This window comes from Salmo salar, chromosome 12 (genome assembly GCF_965601325.2).
Source record: "Salmo salar chromosome 12, fSalSal1, whole genome shotgun sequence".
Taxonomy (NCBI): domain Eukaryota; kingdom Metazoa; phylum Chordata; class Actinopteri; order Salmoniformes; family Salmonidae; genus Salmo; species Salmo salar.
This window is the reverse complement of record NC_138302.1, coordinates 70226818-70248812: the sequence shown is the minus strand read 5'-3', so window position 1 is coordinate 70248812 and position 21995 is coordinate 70226818. Positions and strand designations below refer to the sequence as shown.

Below are 21995 nucleotides of genomic sequence, written 5' to 3'. Positions count from 1 at the left end.
GATGGTAGTGTGTGTTTACCCACTTGCCGACGAATTCTCACAAGGCACCACAAACTCTGCCCCCGGTATCTCCGTCTTTTTTTCACGCGAATGACATGGATTTGGGCCTGGTCTCGGGGAAGCAGTATATCCTTTGCGTCGGACTCATTAAAGAAAAGATCTTTGTCTTGTTTGAGGTGAGTAATCTCTTCTGATGTCTAGAAGCTATTTTCAGTCATAAGAGACAGTAGCAGCAGCATTATGTGCAAAATAAGTTACAAACAATGCGAAAAAACAAACTAAATAGCAGAGGTGGTTAGGAGCCCGTAAAACGTCAGCCATCCCCGCCGGCGCCATTGGGGAAGGCTGCTGTTTTGACCCCAATATCTACTGTTGATTGATATTGAGGTGATTCTGACCATGTATGACTGTTTCTCCAGGTGGAGCGTCAGAAGCTAAAGACAGAGGAGGGCAGCATGCGTCTGTCTGCAGAGAAAGGCCGTCTGGATCGCGCCCTCACCACCGCAGAGCAGGAACTGCAGGACGCACAGAGACAGATAGCACTGCTACAGGTAGGCAGGAGACACAGAGACACATAGCACTGCTACAGGTAGACAGAGATACAGAGACACATAGCACTGCTACAGGTAGGCAGGAGACACAGAGACACATAGCACTGCTACAGGTAGACAGAGATACAGAGACAGATAGCACTGTTACAGGTAGACAGAGATACAGAGACACATAGCACTGCTACAGGTAGACAGAGATACAGAGACACATGGCCATGCTACAGGTAGGCAGGAGACACAGAGACACATAGCACTGCTACAGGTAGTCAGAGTTACAGAGACACATAGCACTGTTACAGGTAGACAGAGATACAGAGACACATGGCCACTGCTACAGGTAGGCAGAGACACAGAGACACATAGCACTGCTACAGGTAGACAGAGATACAGAGACACATAGCACTGATACAGAGATACAGAGACACATAGCACTGCTACAGGTAGACAGAGATACAGAGACACATAGCACTGCTACAGGTAGACAGAGATACAGAGACACATAGCACTGCTACAGGTAGGCAGAGATACAGAGACAGATAGCACTGTTACAAGTAGACAGAGAGATGCAGAGAGACAGCACTGATACAGGTAGGCAGGAGACACAGAGACAGATAGCACTGCTACAGGTAGACAGGGATACAGAGACACATAGCACTGCTACAGGTAGACAGGGATACAGAGACACATAGCACTGCTACAGGTAGACAGAGAGATGCAGAGAGACATAGCACTGCTACAGGTAGACAGAGACATGCAGAGAGACATAGCACTGTTACAGGTCGGCAGGAGACACAGAGACACATAGCACTGCTACAGGTAGACAGAGATACAGAGACACATAGCACTGCTACAGGTAGACAGAGATACAGAGACACATAGCACTGCTACAGGTAGACAGAGATACAGAGACACATAGCACTGCTACAGGTAGACAGAGAGATGCAGAGAGACATAGCATTGCTACAGGTAGGCAGAGAGATGCAGAGACACATAGCACTGATACAGGTAGACAGAGAGATGCTTAGAGACATAGCACTGCTACAGGTAGGCAGGAGACACAGAGAGACATAGCACTGTTACAGGTAGACAGAGAGATACAGAGACACATAGCACTGATACAGGTAGACAGAGAGATACAGAGACACATAGCACTGATACAGAGATACAGAGACACATAGCACTGCTACAGGTAGACAGAGAGATGCAGAGAGACATAGCACTGCTACAGGTAGACAGAGATACAGAGACACATAGCACTGCTACAGGTAGACAGAGAGATGCAGAGACACATAGCACTGATACAGGTAGACAGAGATACAGAGACACATAGCACTGTTACAGGTAGACAGAGATACAGAGACACATAGCACTGATACAGGTAGACAGAGATACAGAGACACATGGCCATGCTACAGGTAGGCAGGAGACACAGAGACACATAGCACTGCTACAGGTAGTCAGAGTTACAGAGACAGATAGCACTGTTACAGGTAGACAGAGATACAGAGACACATAGCACTGATACAGGTAGACAGAGATACAGAGACACATAGCACTGCTACAGGTAGACAGAGATACAGAGACACATAGCACTGATACAGAGATACAGAGACACATAGCACTGCTACAGGTAGACAGAGATACAGAGACACATAGCACTGCTACAGGTAGACAGAGATACAGAGACACATAGCACTGCTACAGGTAGGCAGAGATACAGAGACACATAGCACTGCTACAGGTAGACAGAGAGATGCAGAGAGACAGCACTGATACAGGTAGGCAGGAGACACAGAGACAGATAGCACTGCTACAGGTAGACAGGGATACATAGACACATAGCACTGCTACAGGTAGACAGGGATACAGAGACACATAGCACTGCTACAGGTAGACAGAGAGATGCAGAGAGACATAGCACTGCTACAGGTAGACAGAGACATGCAGAGAGACATAGCACTGTTACAGGTCGGCAGGAGACACAGAGACACATAGCACTGCTACAGGTAGACAGAGATACAGAGACACATAGCACTGCTACAGGTAGACAGAGATACAGAGACACATAGCACTGCTACAGGTAGACAGAGATACAGAGACACATAGCACTGCTACAGGTAGACAGAGAGATGCAGAGAGACATAGCATTGCTACAGGTAGGCAGAGAGATGCAGAGACACATAGCACTGCTACAGGTAGACAGGGATACAGAGACACATAGCACTGCTACAGGTAGACAGAGAGATGCAGAGACACATAGCACTGATACAGGTAGACAGAGATACAGAGACACATAGCACTGTTACAGGTAGACAGAGATACAGAGACACATAGCACTGCTACAGGTAGACAGAGATACAGAGACATATAGCACTGATACAGAGATACAGAGACACATAGCACTGCTACAGGTAGACAGAGATACAGAGACACATAGCACTGCTACAGGTAGGCAGAGATACAGAGACAGATAGCACTGTTACAAGTAGACAGAGAGATGCAGAGAGACAGCACTGATACAGAGATACAGAGACACATAGCACTGATACAGAGATACAGAGACACATAGCACTGCTACAGGTAGACAGAGATACAGAGACACATAGCACTGCTACAGGTAGACAGAGATACAGAGACACATAGCACTGATACAGGTAGGCAGGAGACACAGAGACAGATAGCACTGCTACAGGTAGACAGTGATACAGAGACACATAGCACTGCTACAGGTAGACAGAGATACAGAGACACATAGCACTGCTACAGGTAGACAGAGAGATGCAGAGAGACATAGCACTGCTACAGGTAGACAGAGACATGCAGAGAGACATAGCACTGCTACAGGTAGACAGAGACATGCAGAGAGACATAGCGGTGTTACAGGTCGGCAGGAGACACAGAGACACAGCACTGCTACAGGTAGACAGAGATACATAGACACATAGCACTGCTACAGGTAGACAGAGAGATGCAGAGAGACATAGCACTGCTACAGGTAGACAGAGACATGCAGAGAGACATAGCGGTGTTACAGGTCGGCAGGAGACACAGAGACACAGCACTGCTACAGGTAGACAGAGATACATAGACACATAGCACTGCTACAGGTAGACAGGGATACATAGACACATAGCACTGCTACAGGTAGGCTTGGATACATAGACACATAGCACTGCTACAGGTAGACAGAGATACAGAGACACATAGCACTGCTACAGGTAGACAGAGAGATGCAGAGAGACATAGCACTGCTACAGGTAGACAGAGAGATGCAGAGAGACATAGCGGTGTTACAGGTCGGCAGGAGACACAGAGACACAGCACTGCTACAGGTAGACAGAGATACAGAGACACATAGCACTGCTACAGGTAGACAGAGAGATGCAGAGACATAGCACTGCTACAGGTAGGCAGAGAGATGCAGAGACACATAGCACTGATACAGGTAGACAGAGAGATGCTTAGAGACATAGCACTGCTACAGGTAGGCAGGAGACACAGAGAGACATAGCACTGTTACAGGTAGACAGAGAGATACAGAGACACATAGCACTGATACAGAGATACAGAGACACATAGCACTGCTACAGGTAGACAGAGAGATGCAGAGAGACATAGCACTGCTACAGGTAGACAGAGATACAGAGACACATAGCACTGCTACAGGTAGACAGAGATACAGAGACACATAGCACTGCTACAGGTAGACAGAGATACAGAGACACATAGCACTGCTACAGGTAGACAGAGATACAGAGACACATAGCACTGCTACAGGTAGACAGAGATACAGAGACACATAGCACTGATACAGAGATACAGAGACACTTAGCACTGCTACAGGTAGACAGAGATACAGAGACACATAGCACTGCTACAGGTAGACAGAGATACAGAGACACATAGCACTGATACAGGTAGGCAGGAGACACAGAGACACATAGCACTGATACAGAGATACAGAGACACATAGCACTGTTACAGGTAGACAGAGATACAGAGATACATAGCACTGCTACAGGTAGACAGAGATACAGAGACACATAGCACTGATACAGAGATACAGAGACACTTAGCACTGCTACAGGTAGACAGAGATACAGAGACACATAGCACTGCTACAGGTAGACAGAGATACAGAGACACATAGCACTGATACAGGTAGGCAGGAGACACAGAGACACATAGCACTGATACAGAGATACAGAGACACATAGCACTGCTACAGGTAGACAGAGAGATGCAGAGAGACATAGCAGTGCTACAGGTAGACAGAGACACATAGCATTGCTACAGGTAGACAGAGATACAGAGACACATAGCACTGCTACAGGTAGACAGAGATACAGAGACACATAGCACTGCTACAGGTAGACAGAGATACAGAGACACATAGCACTGCTACAGGTAGACAGAGATACAGAGAGACATAGCACTGCTACATGTAGACAGAGAGATACAGAGATACATAGCACTGCTACAGGTAGACAGAGAGACATAGCACTGCTACATGTAGACAGAGAGATACAGAGATACATAGCACTGCTACAGGTAGACAGAGATACAGAGACACATAGCACTGCTACAGGTAGACAGAGATACAGAGACACATAGCACTGATACAGGTAGACAGAGATACAGAGACACATAGCACTGATACCGGTAGACAGAGATACAGAGACACATAGCACTGATACAGGTAGACAGAGATACAGAGACACATAGCACTGATACAGGTAGACAGAGATACAGAGACACATAGCACTGCTACAGGTAGACAGAGATACAGAGACACATAGCACTGCTACAGGTAGACAGAGATACAGAGACAGATAGCACTGATACAGGTAGACAGAGATACAGAGACAGATAGCACTGTTACAGGTAGACAGAGATACAGAGATACATAGCACTGCTACAGGTAGACAGAGATACAGAGACACATAGCAGTGATACAGAGATACAGAGATACAGAGACACATAGCACTGCTACAGGTAGACAGAGATACAGAGACACATAGCACTGCTACAGGTAGACAGAGAGACATAGCACTGCTACAGGTAGACAGAGATACAGAAACACATAGCACTGCTACAGGTAGACAGAGATACAGAGACACATAGCACTGATACAGGTAGACAGAGATACAGAGACACATAGCACTGCTACAGGTAGACAGAGATACAGAGACACATAGCACTGCTACAGGTAGACAGAGATACAGAGACACATAGCACTGATACAGAGATACAGAGACACATAGCACTGCTACAGGTAGACAGAGAGATACAGAGACACATAGCACTGATACAGGTAGACAGAGATACAGAGACACATAGCACTGCTACAGGTAGACAGAGATACAGAGACACATAGCACTGATACAGGTAGACAGAGAGATGCAGAGACACATAGCACTGCTACAGAGACACATAGCACTGCTACAGGTAGACAGAGATACAGAGACACATAGCACTGCTACAGGTAGACAGAGATACGGAGACACATAGCACTGTTACAGGTAGACAGAGATACAGAGACACATAGCACTGATACAGGTAGGCAGGAGACACAGAGACACATAGCACTGATACAGAGATACAGAGACACATAGCACTGCTACAGGTAGACAGAGAGATGCAGAGAGACATAGCACTGCTACAGGTAGACAGAGACACATAGCATTGCTACAGGTAGACAGAGATACAGAGACACATAGCACTGCTACAGGTAGACAGAGATACAGAGACACATAGCACTGCTACAGGTAGACAGAGATACAGAGACACATAGCACTGCTACAGGTAGACAGAGAGTACAGAGATACATAGCACTGCTACAGGTAGACAGAGAGACATAGCACTGCTACATGTAGACAGAGAGATACAGAGACACATAGCACTGCTACAGGTAGACAGAGATACAGAGATACATAGCACTGCTACAGGTAGACAGAGATACAGAGACACATAGCACTGATACAGGTAGACAGAGATACAGAGACACATAGCACTGATACAGGTAGACAGAGATACAGAGATACATAGCACTGCTACAGGTAGACAGAGATACAGAGACACATAGCACTGCTACAGGTAGACAGAGATACAGAGACAGATAGCACTGATACAGGTAGACAGAGATACAGAGACAGATAGCACTGATACAGAGATACAGAGACACATAGCACTGTTACAGGTAGACAGAGATACAGAGATACATAGCACTGCTACAGGTAGACAGAGATACAGAGACACATAGCACTGATACAGAGATACAGAGATACAGAGACACTTAGCACTGCTACAGGTAGACAGAGATACAGAGACACATAGCACTGCTACAGGTAGACAGAGAGACATAGCACTGCTACAGGTAGACAGAGATACAGAGACACATAGCACTGCTACAGGTAGACAGAGATACAGAGACACATAGCACTGCTACAGGTAGACAGAGATACAGAGACACATAGCACTGATACAGGTAGACAGAGATACAGAGACACATAGCACTGCTACAGGTAGACAGAGATACAGAGACACATAGCACTGCTACAGGTAGACAGAGATACAGAGACACATAGCACTGATACAGAGACACATAGCACTGCTACAGGTAGACAGAGAGATACAGAGACACATAGCACTGCTACAGGTAGACAGAGAGATACAGAGACACATAGCACTGCTACAGGTAGACAGAGATACAGAGACACATAGCACTGCTACAGGTAGACAGAGATACAGAGACACATAGCACTGATACAGAGATACAGAGACACATAGCACTGCTACATGTAGACAGAGATACAGAGACAGATAGCACTGTTACAGGTAGACAGAGATACAGAGACACATAGCACTGCTACAGGTAGACAGAGATACAGAGACACATAGCACTGCTACAGGTAGACAGAGATACAGAGACACATAGCAGAGATACAGAGACACATAGCACTGCTACGGGTAGACAGAGAAACAGAGACACATAGCACTGCTACAGGTAGACAGAGATACAGAGACACATAGCACTGCTACAGGTAGACAGAGATACAGAGACACATAGCACTGCTACAGGTAGACAGAGATACAGAGACACATAGCACTGATACAGGTAGACAGAGATACAGAGACACATAGCACTGCTACAGGTAGACAGAGATACAGAGACACATAGCACTGCTACAGGTAGACAGAGATACAGAGACACATAGCACTGATACAGAGATACAGAGACACATAGCACTGCTACAGGTAGACAGAGATACAGAGACACATAGCACTGCTACAGGTAGACAGAGATACAGAGACACATAGCACTGATACAGGTAGACAGAGATACAGAGACACATAGCACTGCTACAGGTAGACAGAGATACAGAGACAGATAGCACTGTTACAGGTAGACAGAGATACAGAGACACATAGCACTGCTACAGGTAGACAGAGATACAGAGACACATAGCACTGCTACAGGTAGACAGAGATACAGAGACACATAGCAGAGATACAGAGACACATAGCACTGCTACGGGTAGACAGAGAAACAGAGACACATAGCACTGCTACAGGTAGACAGAGATACAGAGACACATAGCACTGATACAGAGATACAGAGACACATAGCACTGCTACAGGTAGACAGAGAGATACAGAGACACATAGCACTGCTACAGGTAGACAGAGATACGGAGACACATAGCACTGATACAGGTAGGCAGAGATACAGAGATACATAGCACTGCTACAGGTAGACAGAGATACAGAGACACATAGCACTGATACAGAGACACATAGCACTGCTACAGGTAGACAGAGAGATACAGAGACACATAGCACTGATACAGGTAGACAGAGATACAGAGACACATAGCACTGCTACAGGTAGACAGAGATACAGAGACACATAGCACTGATACAGGTAGACAGAGAGATGCAGAGACACATAGCACTGCTACAGAGACACATAGCACTGCTACAGGTAGACAGAGATACAGAGACACATAGCACTGCTACAGGTAGACAGAGACACGGAGACACATAGCACTGTTACAGGTAGACAGAGATACAGAGACACATAGCACTGATACAGGTAGGCGTGAGACACAGAGACACATAGCACTGATACAGAGATACAGAGACACATAGCACTGCTACAGGTAGACAGAGAGATGCAGAGAGACATAGCACTGATACAGGTAGACAGAGACACATAGCATTGCTACAGGTAGACAGAGATACAGAGACACATAGCACTGCTACAGGTAGACAGAGATACAGAGACACATAGCACTGCTACAGGTAGACAGAGAGATGCAGAGAGACATAGCACTGCTACAGGTAGACAGAGACACATAGCATTGCTACAGGTAGACAGAGATACAGAGACACATAGCACTGCTACAGGTAGACAGAGATACAGAGACACATAGCACTGCTACAGGTAGACAGAGATACAGAGAGACATAGCACTGCTACATGTAGACAGAGAGATACAGAGATACATAGCACTGCTACAGGTAGACAGAGAGACATAGCACTGCTACATGTAGACAGAGAGATACAGAGATACATAGCACTGCTACAGGTAGACAGAGATACAGAGATACATAGCACTGCTACAGGTAGACAGAGATACAGAGACACATAGCACTGATACAGGTAGACAGAGATACAGAGACACATAGCACTGATACAGGTAGACAGAGATACAGAGACACATAGCACTGCTACAGGTAGACAGAGATACAGAGACACATAGCACTGATACAGGTAGACAGAGATACAGAGACAGATAGCACTGATACAGGTAGACAGAGATACAGAGACAGATAGCACTGACGGTACAGAGATACAGAGACACATAGCACTGCTACAGGTAGACAGAGATACAGAGACACATAGCACTGCTACAGGTAGACAGAGAGACATAGCACTGCTACAGGTAGACAGAGATACAGAGACACATAGCACTGCTACAGGTAGACAGAGATACAGAGACACATAGCACTGCTACAGGTAGACAGAGATACAGAGACACATAGCACTGATACAGGTAGACAGAGATACAGAGACACATAGCACTGCTACAGGTAGACAGAGATACAGAGACACATAGCACTGCTACAGGTAGACAGAGATACAGAGACACATAGCACTGATACAGAGATACAGAGACACATAGCACTGCTACAGGTAGACAGAGAGATACAGAGACACATAGCACTGCTACAGGTAGACAGAGAGATACAGAGACACATAGCACTGCTACAGGTAGACAGAGATACAGAGACACATAGCACTGCTACAGGTAGACAGAGATACAGAGACACATAGCACTGCTACAGGTAGACAGAGATACAGAGACACATAGCACTGCTACAGGTAGACAGAGATACAGAGACACATAGCACTGTTACAGGTAGACAGAGATACAGAGACACATAGCACTGCTACAGGTAGACAGAGATACAGAGACACATAGCACTGATACAGGTAGGCAGGAGACACAGAGACACATAGCACTGATACAGAGATACAGAGACACATAGCACTGTTACAGGTAGACAGAGATACAGAGACAGATAGCACTGCTACAGGTAGACAGAGATACGGAGACACATAGCACTGCTACAGGTAGGCAGAGAGATGCTTAGAGACACATAGCACTGCTACGGGTAGACAGAGATACAGAGACACATAGCACTGCTACAGGTAGACAGAAATACAGAGACACATAGCACTGCTACAGAAATACAGAGACACATAGCACTGATACAGGTAGGCAGAGCGATACAGGCATTGGAGAAACACTGAGACTCCCTAACCTTCAGCAAGTGGGACAACCCCAACTGTTAAGACTTGGAAACTTTTATGTGGAGACCATTGGGTCAGACAAAGGAAGGCTAACTTTAAGATAATAGTGAGGTGACATTGACCATGTTGAGCACTACCAGTGAGTGTATTTCCTCAGCTGCTGTTGATTTCACGCTTGTCTGAAAGGTGACAGGAGAGAAAATGTGGATTCAGTTTAGAGCTAGGTGGTATATCATAAATACCGTTATTGATCCACATACCGGTATGGATTCTATAACAATATTTGTATACATTGCTAAATTAAATGACAAGTTGCACTACTCATAAAACATATTTAGAACTTGTGAACTCAGCAAAAAAAGAAACGTCCTCTCACTGTCAACTGTGTTTATTTTCAGCAAACTTAACATGTGGAAATATTTGTATGAACATAAGATTCAACAACTGAGACAAACTGAACAAGTTCCACAGACATGTGACTAACAGAAATGGAATAATGTGTCCCTGAACAAAGGGGGGGTCAAAATCAAAAGTAACAGTCAGTATCTGGTGTGGCCACCAGCTGCATTAAGTCCTGCAGTGCATCTCCTTCTCATGGACTGCACCAGATTTGCCAATTCTTGCTGTGAGATGTTACCCTACTCTTCCACCAAGGCACCTGCAAGTTCCCGGACATTTCTGGGGGATTGGCCCTAGCCTTCACCCTCCGATCCAACAGGTCCCAGACGTGCTCAATGGGATTGAGATCCAGGCTCTTTGCTGACCATAGCAGAACACTGACATTCCTGTCTTGCAGGAAATCACGCACAAAACGAGCAGAATGGCTGGTGGCATTGTCATGCTGGAGGTTATGTCAGGATGAGCCTGCAGGAAGTGTACCACATGAGGGAGGAGGATGTCTTCCCTGTAACGCACAGCGTTGAGATTGCCTGCAAAAACAACAAACTCAGTCCGATGATGCTGTGACACACCGCCCCAGACCATGACGGACCCTCCACCTCCAAATCGATCCCCCTCCAGAGTACAGGCCTCGGTGTAACGCTCATTCCTTCGACGATAAACGTGAATCTGACCATCACCCCTGGTGAGACAAAACCACGACTCGTCAGTGAAGAGCACTTTTTGCCAGTTCTGTCTGGTCCAGTGAAAGTGGGTTTGTGCCCATAGACAACATTGTTGTCGGTGATGCCTGGTGAGGACCTGCCTTACAACAGGCCTACAAGCCCTCAGTCCAGCCTCTCTCAGCCTTTTGCAGACAGTCTGAGCACTGATGGAGGGATTGTGCGTTCCTGGTGTAATTCAGGCAGTTGTTGTTGCCATCCTGTACCTGTCCCGCACGTGTGACGTTCGGATGTACCGATCCTGTGCAGGTGTTGTTACACATGGTCTGCCACTGCGAGGATGATCAGCTGTCCGTCCTGTCTCTCTGTAGTGCTGTCTTAGGCGTCTCAGTACAGACATTGCAATTTATTGCCCTGGCCACATCTGCAGTCCTCATGCCTCCTTGCAGCATGCCTAAGGCACGTTCACGCAGATGAGCAGGGACCCTGGGCATCTTTATTTTGGTGTTTTTCAGAGTCAGTAGAAAGGCCTCTTTAGTGTCCTAAGTTTTCATAACTGTGACCTTAATTGCCTACCGTCTGTAAGCTGTTAGTGTCTTAACGACCGTTCCACAGGTGCATGTTCATTAATTGTTTGTGGTTCATTGAACAAGCATGGGAAACAGTGTTTAAACCCTTTACAATGACGATCTGTGAAGTTATTTGGATTTTTACAAATTATCTTTGAAAGACAGGGTGCTGAAAAAGGGACATTTCTTTTTTTGCTGATTTTATTATTCATAAACATCATATACCTCCATACCATCACCCAGCCCTAGTTCAGTTTCAGCATTTGAGTTTGTCATTCTGCTTATTTCCCCTTTGGCAGAATTATCAAAGGAGTCAAGATTGAGTTATTCATTCAGCCTTTAGTTAATTGTCAGTCAGTTGGTTTTCTGTGTGGGTCAGTATCACAACAAATTCAGTTTGAGACCAAAAAGGCCATGAACTGTATCTGGAATATGGTAATGAGATACTCATTATTTATATTACCATTTTCCCTAGTCACCCGCCAGTCTTTTTCTGGGGTCAAACTCAGAATAGCAATTTGAATCATTTGATAATGCCCAGCATTCATCAAAGTCAGGTCCAATAGACTTAACCTCTCCCCCACTTATCTCATAGTCAAACCACAATAACAAACCTCATTTACTGACGTGATTGGCTGATGTTGGAGGTGTTTATTCTTTATTTGGCTGCTTTGTGGAAGGAGGAGTTGGTGGATGTAAGAAAGAAGATCACTTTTTCTATGGTGAGTGTCTATTTCTCCAGTGATTGTTATACAGTCAGTGCACTCCTCTTTGAGTGATCAAATCCATGCAGAACAATTTTAACACTATAAGCAGTTGATCACCATAACCTCTATCACTATAAGCAGAATGTCCTGTAATAGAAGACGAGGCTAGTGTGTTCTTCTTGGTAGTTTTTACTCTGAAATTCTCAGTTCAGGTAAGTGAGGGGTTAGTCAGGCGAGACAGTGCTTTTGTTGCAGATTATTGTACATTCTTTTTCATTAGTTTAACCCTCCCACAGCGCCTTTCTGTTGTTCCCTGAGCTCCCTTTAAAGGCAGCCAAATGAAACCTCATGCAGGCTTAAGTGAGTTGGGATCAGTACAAAATGGCTGTAGCCCCGGGCCCTCTGGCTCTGAATGCATCTGCTGCTAGTTAGACACCTAATGTTGAGCAGAATTGTTTGGCTTGTTTGTTCTTGATCTGGACCCCTATGGTTTCTGTTACGGAGGAAGTTAAGAAAGTTTTACAAGAACGTGCACAGCTTGTTGAAAATACATTTAGTATGAAAACTACATGATATAGCCTAGCTAGGAGGGCACTGTTGAATAGTGTTCTGTGGGTTTTCATTTACTTTTGATTTCATTTTTAAGAGGCTACTATTCAGCATACGATGCCTTTGGAAAGTATTCAGACCCATTTACTTTTTCCACATTTTGGTAGGTTACAGCCTTATTCTAAAATGGATTAAATCGTTTTTTTCCCTCATCGGTTTACACACAATAACCCATAATGACAAAGCAAATACATGATTTGAGAAATGTTTGCTTATTTTTTCCAAATAAAAAACGGATACATACATTTACATAAGTATTCAGACCCTTAACTCAGTACTTTGTTGAAGCACCTTTGGCAGTGATTACAGCCTAGAGTCTTCTTGGGTATGATGCTACAAGCTTGGCACACCTGTATTTGGGGAGTTTCTCCCATTCTTCTCTGCAGATCCTCTCAAAGTATGTCAGGTTGGAAGGGGAGCGTTGCTGCACAGCTATTTTCAGGTCTCTCCAGAGATGTTTTATCGGGTTCAAGTCCGGACTCTGGTTGGGCCACTCAAGGACATTCAGAGATTTGTCCCAAAGCTACTCCTGTGTAGTCTTGTCTGTGTGCTTAGGGTCGTTGTCCTGTTAGAAGGTGAACCTTCACCCCAGTCTGAGGTCCTGAGCGCTCTGGAGCAGGCTTTCATCAAGGATCTCTCTGTACTTTATCCATTCATCTTTGCCTCGATCCTGACTAGTCTCCCAGTCCCTTCCGCTGAAAAACATCCCCATAGCAGGATGCTGTCACCACCATGCTTCACCGTAGGGATGGTGCCAGGTTTCCTCCAGAAGTGACGCTTGGCATTCAGGTCAAAGAGTTCCATCCTGGTTTCATCGGACCAGAGAATCTTGTTTCTCATGGTCTGAGAGTCTTTAGGTGCCTTTCGGGAAACTCCAAGCAGGCTGTCATGTGCCTTTTACTGAGGAGTGGCTTCCGTCTGGCCACTCTACCATAAAGGCCTGATTGGTGGAGTGCTGCAGAGATGGTTGTCCTTCTGGAAGGTCCTCCCATCTCCACAAAGGAACTCTAGAGCTCTGTCAGAGTGACCATCGGGTTCTTGGTCACCTCCCTGACCAAGGCCCTTCTCCCCTGATTGCTCAGTTTGGCCAGGCGGCCAGCTCTAGGAAGAGTCTTGGTGGTTCCAAACGTCTTGCATTTAAGAATGATGGAGGCCACTGTGTTCTTGGGGACCTTCAATGCTGTAGACATTTGTTGGTACCCTTCCCCAGATCTGTACCTGGATGATCAATGGAAACAGGAGGCACCTGAGCTCAATTTTGAGTCTCATAGCAAAGGGTCTGAATACTTATGTAAATAATGTATTTTTGTTTTTTATTTTCAAATACATTTGCAAAAATGTCTAAAAACCTGTTTTTGCTTTGTCATTATGGGGTATTGTGTGTCGATTGCTGAGGATTTTTTTTAAATCCATTTTAGAATAAGGCTGTAACATAACAAAATGTGGAAAAAGTCTTAGGGTTTGAATACTTTCCGAAGGCACTGTTTATTACTGATTAGTCCATTTTAAATTCTCTTTCAATCCTTCGTCAACAGATTAATTTATCAAGGTCATGCATGTGAACCATGAGAATAGCTTTTCCTTTTATTGTGTCAGCCAATCAAGAAGCAGACGTCAAGTGACCACCACAGACGGGCTATTAACCATTTGTCGTCAGACCTCTCCCAGCCCCACCAGCTGTGTGTTTATGGTATCCCATGTAGTGTTGACATACCTCTTGTTAGTGTCTAGAAAACAACCCCAACCCTGTGTTGTTAACACTGAGACATGTCTCTGTCTGGGATTTGAGTTTGTCAGTGTGAAACCATGTCACTAACACTGTGACTTGCTGTGGCCCAGTGACTAACACTTTATCTGTGTATATTTATTTCTCTGTATATCCAGGCCCAGCTGGCTGAGATGGAGCAGTCCCACAATGTGAGTGAGAGCTCTGTGAGGCAGCGTGACGAGGTGATGCGTGAGGCGGAGAGACTGAGGGTCGCCCAGAGGGAGGCAGAGAGGACCCTGGCCGCCCGGGAGAGAGCCCACCGCCACCGGGTCAAAGGGCTGGAGGAGCAGGTAGATACAGCCATGAGGTCAAAGGGCAAGAAGACATACCCTTAATGTCTGTCCCTGACCTCGTCTGTCTGTTTGTCCGTCCCACAGGTATCCACTCTGAAGGAGCAGCTGCAGCAGGAGATGAGGCGGAGGCAGCCATCTCTACCCACCTCCCTGATGTCTGGGGGGAACTGAGCAGTTCACCTGTGTCCCTCCATGGGTACTACAGCCCACTAACAGCTCCAAGAACCAATATCCAATCATCATCTCCTATGATTTGACACACGCCTCTCCTACTCAGGGAGAAAGTCAGCGATACCACAGGAGGAGACTGGATGATAGAAGTGTAATCCAGTACAACAGAGGAGGAATGAGATCCTCAGCTGCCAGTATACAGTTGGCCTGGATTCCCTCCCACACACACACACCAGCAGAACAGAATACAAAGGGAGAACTGAGTCTGAGTCACTGTTTGAGCACTAGGCAACAAATTGATCGGCCATATGAAGGAACTACTGTACTGTCCATCTTGCTAGTATTTGGTTGAGATTGAACCAACTATTTTGTCTGGACAAATAGACACTATTATATGTAGAGCAAATGATGTGACATTTATGTATATCAGTTTGTGATATACAAACACACAGGATCTATCATGGTCCACACGCACCAAGTCGTGAAGAGGGCACGACGACGCGTCTTCCCCTCAGGAGGCTGAGAAAATGTGGCTTGGGCCCTCAGATCCTCAGAAAGTTGTACAGCTGAGCCATTGAGAGCATCTTGACTGGCTGCATCACCGCTTGGTATGGCAACTGCTTGGCATCTGACCGCAAGGCGCTACACAGAGCAGTGTGGATCGCCCAGTAAATCACTGGGGCCAAGCTCCCTGCTATCTAGGACCTCTATACCAGGCGGTGTCAGAGGAAGGCCCCAAAAAATTGTCAAACAATTCAGCCAGCCAAGTCAAACGGTTCTCTCTGCTACCACATGACAAGCAGTACCGATGCACAAAGTCTGGACGCAACAGGACCCTGAACAGATTCTACTCCCAAGCCATAAGACTGTTAAATAGTTATGTATATCAGTTTGTGAATTTAGATTGATATACTTGTAACTAACTAGGAATAGCACATATCGAGGTACATTTATGATAGTTATCAGGATGATGTTTAGAGGATGGAAGCACATGCATCAATCATGTTTGTAAGGGAATTGAAACGAGAGAACAGTTGTGTATCTGTAAGAAATTAATGTTGATAAAGAATCTTTGACTACACTGCTTGTTTGTTTGATCCACATAAAGCACAAACAATCCAACTCATCAGAATTAGTCACACCAAGGTAAAGTTGTAGTAAAAAAAACATTTATTTTTTTCTCCAGTATAATGAAAGGGTTTTACAAAGCAGTAGTACAGTAACAATTTGTGAGCAGCCTTTTCAAAGCACTTCTTGCCACTGAGATGTGAACCTATGCAAGGTCACCAGCCAATGTAGCTCTAGTCACGTTGACCATGTTACACAATAACACTCGAGAGGTCAGGGGTCAGCACCCGTCTCTTCAAGTCTGATTGTCGCTGCTTGCCACCCAGTCAGTGCCAAGGCAGTGGGATGGTTATGGATGACTGAGTTTTGCTAATGCCTCTGTTGTTGAGGTCAGTAAGCAGTAGCTGTCACTCTGGCTGTCCCGTCATTACTATGACTGCTTTTCAACACAGGTATAGTAAACAACAAACATCACACAATGATTTAGAATATAGGGTAAAATTAGGCAGAAAAAACAAGATACAAATGTTGCTTTTTTATGTGCCTCTCTGATTGCTGATTTCCATTCCTTAGCACCAGTGTGGTAGTGATTTTATAGCACCAGTGACGTTATACAGTCATCAATGTTCTGTTGAGTATAAAAGAATATATATATTTATCCATACACACGTTCTACTGATCCCACTTCTCATTATGTATGTAATTCTGAAAGGGAGGAGAGACGAGAAGAAACATGGGAGTTCTTTGGTACCAAAAAGTATGTGGAATACAGTCAAAGATTAAACAGAAAATGGGATGGGAAGGAGGTGGGATGTGGACCCTAGAGATGTGGCAGTATTTGGGCTGGTGTTCTCTGATGTGCCCCATGTTCTCAACACCCTCCACAGCTCTTCCCACAGCTGCTCCCCAGTGACCCACACTGGCCACTCACCGCAGCTACACCACAACGAGAGAACTGGTCACGGCACATGTCAGCTACAGAGAGAGAGAAGTGTTACAGGTTTTGTCCTTCACAGAGGTGAATACAAAACTGAACGGGTGTGTGTGTTTCTTTAGTGGGGACAGCTGGATGTGCATCGTATACAAGAACACCTCACCTCTTAGCAGCTCTTCATGCGCACACACAGTCCTGACACACACCTCCTTGTTGATCACATACACCCTTCGCAAGCTGAGGAGAGAGGAACGGTGTGATGTTGAACACTTTATAATCCATGTTCAATGCTATCATGATAACAAGATAAGTTAAGGGTTTGGTGTGCAATATCAGACCTGTAGAAGCAGAGGCTATTCAGACACTGTTTGCATGGTTTGTGAACAGAGTAGAGTCTGGTACAGGGGTACTGCTCCTCTCGACAATCTACACAACACAAAACATATGAGCCATCCAACACAATCATCTACACACAGCATAATAGTCCAAGTCAGTCATCCATCAACAACTATACACACGGACCCTCCCTCGCTGTTTTTTACCTAGGGGGCCAGGTTCTGTGGGCTCTGTCTCTTGCGCTGAAACAAATCAGAAACTAACATTTGAATGGAATAACCCTGCTAATACGACAGAAGAACAGGACAGCGGATATAGATGTTGAACATACCAGTTGATAATAAATGTTGAATAGTAGATAATGAAAGGTGTGAGTACCAAACAGACCAGGACGTTCGGGACCAGGCAACGTTTGGGGAACCTTTAACAGAACCTGCTGCTGGACATCCGTGTCAGGATTATCTGATAGGGAGGGGTGAAGAGAGAAGAAGAGGGAGAAAAAGAGAGCAAGAAGAAGAGGGAGAGAGAGATGGAGAGCAACAAGGGAATTGCTGAATTCTCTCAAGGAAAATGAGGTACTGAGCGGGACTTTCAGTACATCACCAATGGGCAAAGAAGCTCTCTACATCAGTCTATCAAAACTAATGATACTACAGGAGTAGAATAGGTAACAAGATCACACAGTATCTTACCTGGGAAATAATCAGGGCCATAGTCCTCTGTGAAGCAAAATTAAAGGCACAGTATGAGATATTCCGTTTTTACATTGACTGATAAATGCTGATAAATACATTGTGATAAATGTACAGCAGGCAGGCTGACAGACAGGCAAGCAACCCTTTATGTGTGACAGATGAATAACAGATCTTCTCAAGCACAGTGGGGATTTCGCATAAAACGTTGCAAGTCTTGCAAGAATATAACATCGACCACCTGCTTTTAAAATTGGGAGGAAATGTACGGTAGATTGTCTTTGTGCATGACTTCATATTCAAGATGTTAGCAAATGCTGACATAGTAAGTGGTCATTGAAGTATTTACAATAGACAAATTACAATACACAGGACATTCAATGTTTCCATCTACCGGGTAAAATGGTAAATTTGACATGGAATACTCTTGGGGTGGGTAGGCAAAAGACATGAAATAATGCCCACGTGAAGAGACAGTACTGAGTCACGGTGTGTTTGTACACGTGGACAAACAGTGTAATAATGACATGGATGAACTCACCCAGGAAAGGAAATGGTTCTTGGTAGAGGGGGGGCTGAGCTAGCAGGAGGACTGTTGAGGCAAAGTTGCCTAAATGTTTAGGCAAAGGTGCTGGACAAGTGTTTTGTTGTATAGAATGTTTATTGGGTTAGTCTACTGTTTTGTGTACATTCGAGTGTTGTGTATATTATGCAGTGTTCAGTGTGACTGTGCTGGACTCACCTGGCATGGAGAGCAGTAGGAGGACTCTCATGATCGCTGTCTGTGTGGAGGTAGACTGACACTGAGGAGGAGAGAGAAGACTGTATACATTTTCAAAGGGTTACTGATTCCAAGTGATACAGAAACACACATCTGTTACATAGTCTACGCAGTGTCATAGATGTATTTCTGTGTCGTTTTTCAGACTCCCAACTGTGACAGTCTTTTACCCATGGGACTCTTGTCTTTTCCCTTCCATCTCTCTGCTATCCTGCATTCTGACCTCACCTCTTCCCTCTCTCTTTTACCCTCCACTCTGCCCTCCCCTGGCCCCAAACAGTCAGGGGAAAAAAGGAAAACTTTGACAGCAAGAATGTGTCTGTCTTTCTTAACAATCCCTCTGTTTTTCTCCTTTTCTCCATTCCACTACGAAACACTCTAAAGCAGACAGACCAGGGGCTAAATTCCAGGAAAAGAACCACTGAGCCCCTCCACCCCACCCCTCCTTCTCTCCCCATCTTCCATATTCCTCTCTCCACGTCTCTCATTTCCTCTATGTCGCCCTCTCTTGTCATTTCCCTGAACCCCTCCCCCTCTCTACTCCTCTCTCTCTAACAAGCAGAGAGCTGGCCAGGTTGAGTTCGTACAGTATGACCACTGTATGCCACGCCAAAAAGACAGAGAGAGAGAGAGAGTGAGGAAGGGGGCATTAGTGAAGAGAGAGAGAGGACTGTATTCTCAGAGGATAGCAGTACTCTGCTGCAATAAGACCCCCCTCCAATGCTTATTACAGTTTTCAAGTACATGACAATGGCACGGTAAAGTTCATAAACCATTTATAAACGGCAACAACTCACATTCAGTTGGGAACAATTGGCACAGAGAACAGTTTTTCTAACTAGACTGCTTATAAGTAACTGTGCAGACCACAATATTAGGCTACTTTCCTTGTGGAATGAACAAATACTTCTCCCCTTCTGTACTGCACACAATCAGACAGTCTAGCTTGTGTGTTTTTTGTGCACTGAGTGTGCCATCATGTGATCATCAGTGTGTGTATGTGTGAGTATCATCACATTTAAGGTTTCATACTATGAGGTCTGGCTGTAGTGTTTCAGAGTGTACGTGTATGTATGAAGGTATATGTCACCAAAGTGTGTGTGTGTTCAGATATTCCTCTTGTGCATCCCAGTGGCTATCGGAAACCATATGTTTTCACAGCACACATCTGGGAGCTATTACACCCTCCTCCTCAACCCCATTTCCCCCCCCCCCCTCCCCAGCCCTAACTGACCCCCTCCCCCAAAGAATGGGGACTTGGGAACAATGCAAACATGAAGAGGGAGAGCTCCCTCTCTTCATGCCTCCTCCTACTAAACACAGTTTGTGTTTTCAAGCACTATGTAAAAACATTTGATTTCTCTCTCCATCTCTTCCCCTGCCTCCAATCTCCTCCCCCTCTCCTCTTAACAACCCCCCATTAGTCCGCATTCTTTTTCTCCCTTGTCCTCTCATTTTATTTATGTTGGCCAGCCCCTCTCCATTGTATTGTCATTGCCCCCAGCTATAACCCCACCCCCTGGATTGCAGATTGCCCCATTCTCCACAACTGTGTAAACAGACAACAGACAACCTCATGTCAACCTATAACAATCTGAATAAATGAAAGATTTAAGTACCTGTTGAATAACTACATATGAGGCCCAATCATGTCGTGAATTGTAAAAGACAATCAGTTTAGTTGACAGGTCACCACTGCTTGCATGCTATTATTGAACTTGTAGACTTTGTATTTTATAGTTTTCTTTAGGTAGGCCTATAACGCGATACTGATGATGGATACAAATATGCATATTTCAAATAATTGATAAGTGATCAAAAATCCACACCACTCTGACACATGGTAAACGTTAAGAAATGTAGCCCAACTCCCTGGTCTTTGATTAATGGTCAAAATTCAAAGTAATCAAAATAAGCTGACATGCTTACAAATACATGTGAATACTGCAATTATTTCATATTTAAATATATTAATTTAAACAACTTGCAGTTCTTACCTCTATTTGAATTTAGCTCCGGCGATCCGCAAGTCTCATGCATCCGTCTTCAGCAACTTCTGACCGAACGCCACATTGTAGCGCCCCGCCTTCAAGCCCCCTCTCCCGCCTCTGTCGGTCACCTCGCCGACCCCCACCAACCAGACAGAAGACCATGGCACTGACTGCACATAAACCCCCTAACCCTCAATGATGGATAAATAGGGATGTTTTAAAGCAGTAGACCGTAGACACACAATTGATCTCAAGGCATATCATTTTTCGTGTATGATTTTGATTGTCCACGTCATTGTTCATGATAGGGGACAATCAATTAGCAGGGCAGTACCGTGTGACAACTTGTGCCATTTAAAAATAGTAGATACATTCATGATTCTATTTTATTGACTAATTTTCCATGGTGCATTTATGGCATGCCCAACAATAGGCTTCGGGAGACTCGCCAAATTGCGTACACTGAAGGGGCTTTTTTTGGACAGCGTCCTTGTTCTTCCTTTTCACTCAACTCCAGTTAAGTATGTGAAAGACTGACACCTAGAGGATATAGATTGAAATTACGGCGCTACCCACTGTAGCACACGTTCAGTATTTTTTTTATTTTGAGTATTTAGCTGATCCTAAAAACCCATCACCATTCAA

At 45.0% G+C, this 21995-nt stretch overlaps 2 protein-coding genes across 7 annotated transcripts in view; one reads left to right on the top strand and one right to left on the bottom strand.

Moving 5' to 3' along the window:
- The window catches only part of crocc (ciliary rootlet coiled-coil, rootletin), a 49702-nt gene extending 33073 nt beyond the window's left edge, over positions 1-16629 (top strand). For 3 of the 5 annotated variants that reach the window (XM_014132968.3, XM_014132966.2, XM_014132965.2), the window contains exons 35-38: positions 420-551; positions 12681-12722; positions 15201-15374; positions 15462-16629. In XM_014132968.3, coding sequence (XP_013988443.2) covers positions 420-551; positions 12681-12722; positions 15201-15374; positions 15462-15548 — 435 coding nt within the window. In that variant the 3' untranslated portion in view covers positions 15549-16629. The remainder of the gene's footprint in view (positions 1-419; positions 552-12680; positions 12723-15200; positions 15375-15461) is intronic. The other 2 variants (XM_014132969.2, XM_014132967.2) reach the window with 1 other exon arrangement.
- A 71-nt stretch (positions 16630-16700) lies between these two features.
- Positions 16701-21478, bottom strand: mfap2 (microfibril associated protein 2). Of its 2 annotated transcripts, none has more exons than XM_014132915.3 (9): positions 21357-21478; positions 19321-19400; positions 19120-19170; positions 18579-18605; positions 18265-18348; positions 18093-18128; positions 17889-17976; positions 17714-17787; positions 16701-17591 (listed from the first exon to the last, which is right to left on the bottom strand). In XM_014132915.3, exons 2-9 carry the CDS (start codon positions 19349-19351, stop codon positions 17488-17490), a joined length of 495 nt encoding a protein of 164 aa, XP_013988390.1. In that variant the 5' UTR covers positions 19352-19400; positions 21357-21478; the 3' UTR covers positions 16701-17487.
- Between the last annotated feature and the right edge of the window lie 517 nt (positions 21479-21995).

Bases quoted from the DNA above. Each gene is read 5' to 3' on its own strand.
- mfap2 (XM_014132915.3), bottom strand. From the start codon at position 19,351: ATGAGAGTCCTCCTACTGCTCTCCATGCCAG. The intron at 18,349-18,578 runs GTAAGATACTGT...CCTCCCTATCAG, and splicing joins TGGCCCTGATTATTTCCCAG to ATAATCCTGACACGGATGTC. The intron at 18,129-18,264 runs GTACTCACACCT...GATTTGTTTCAG, and splicing joins CGAACGTCCTGGTCTGTTTG to CGCAAGAGACAGAGCCCACA.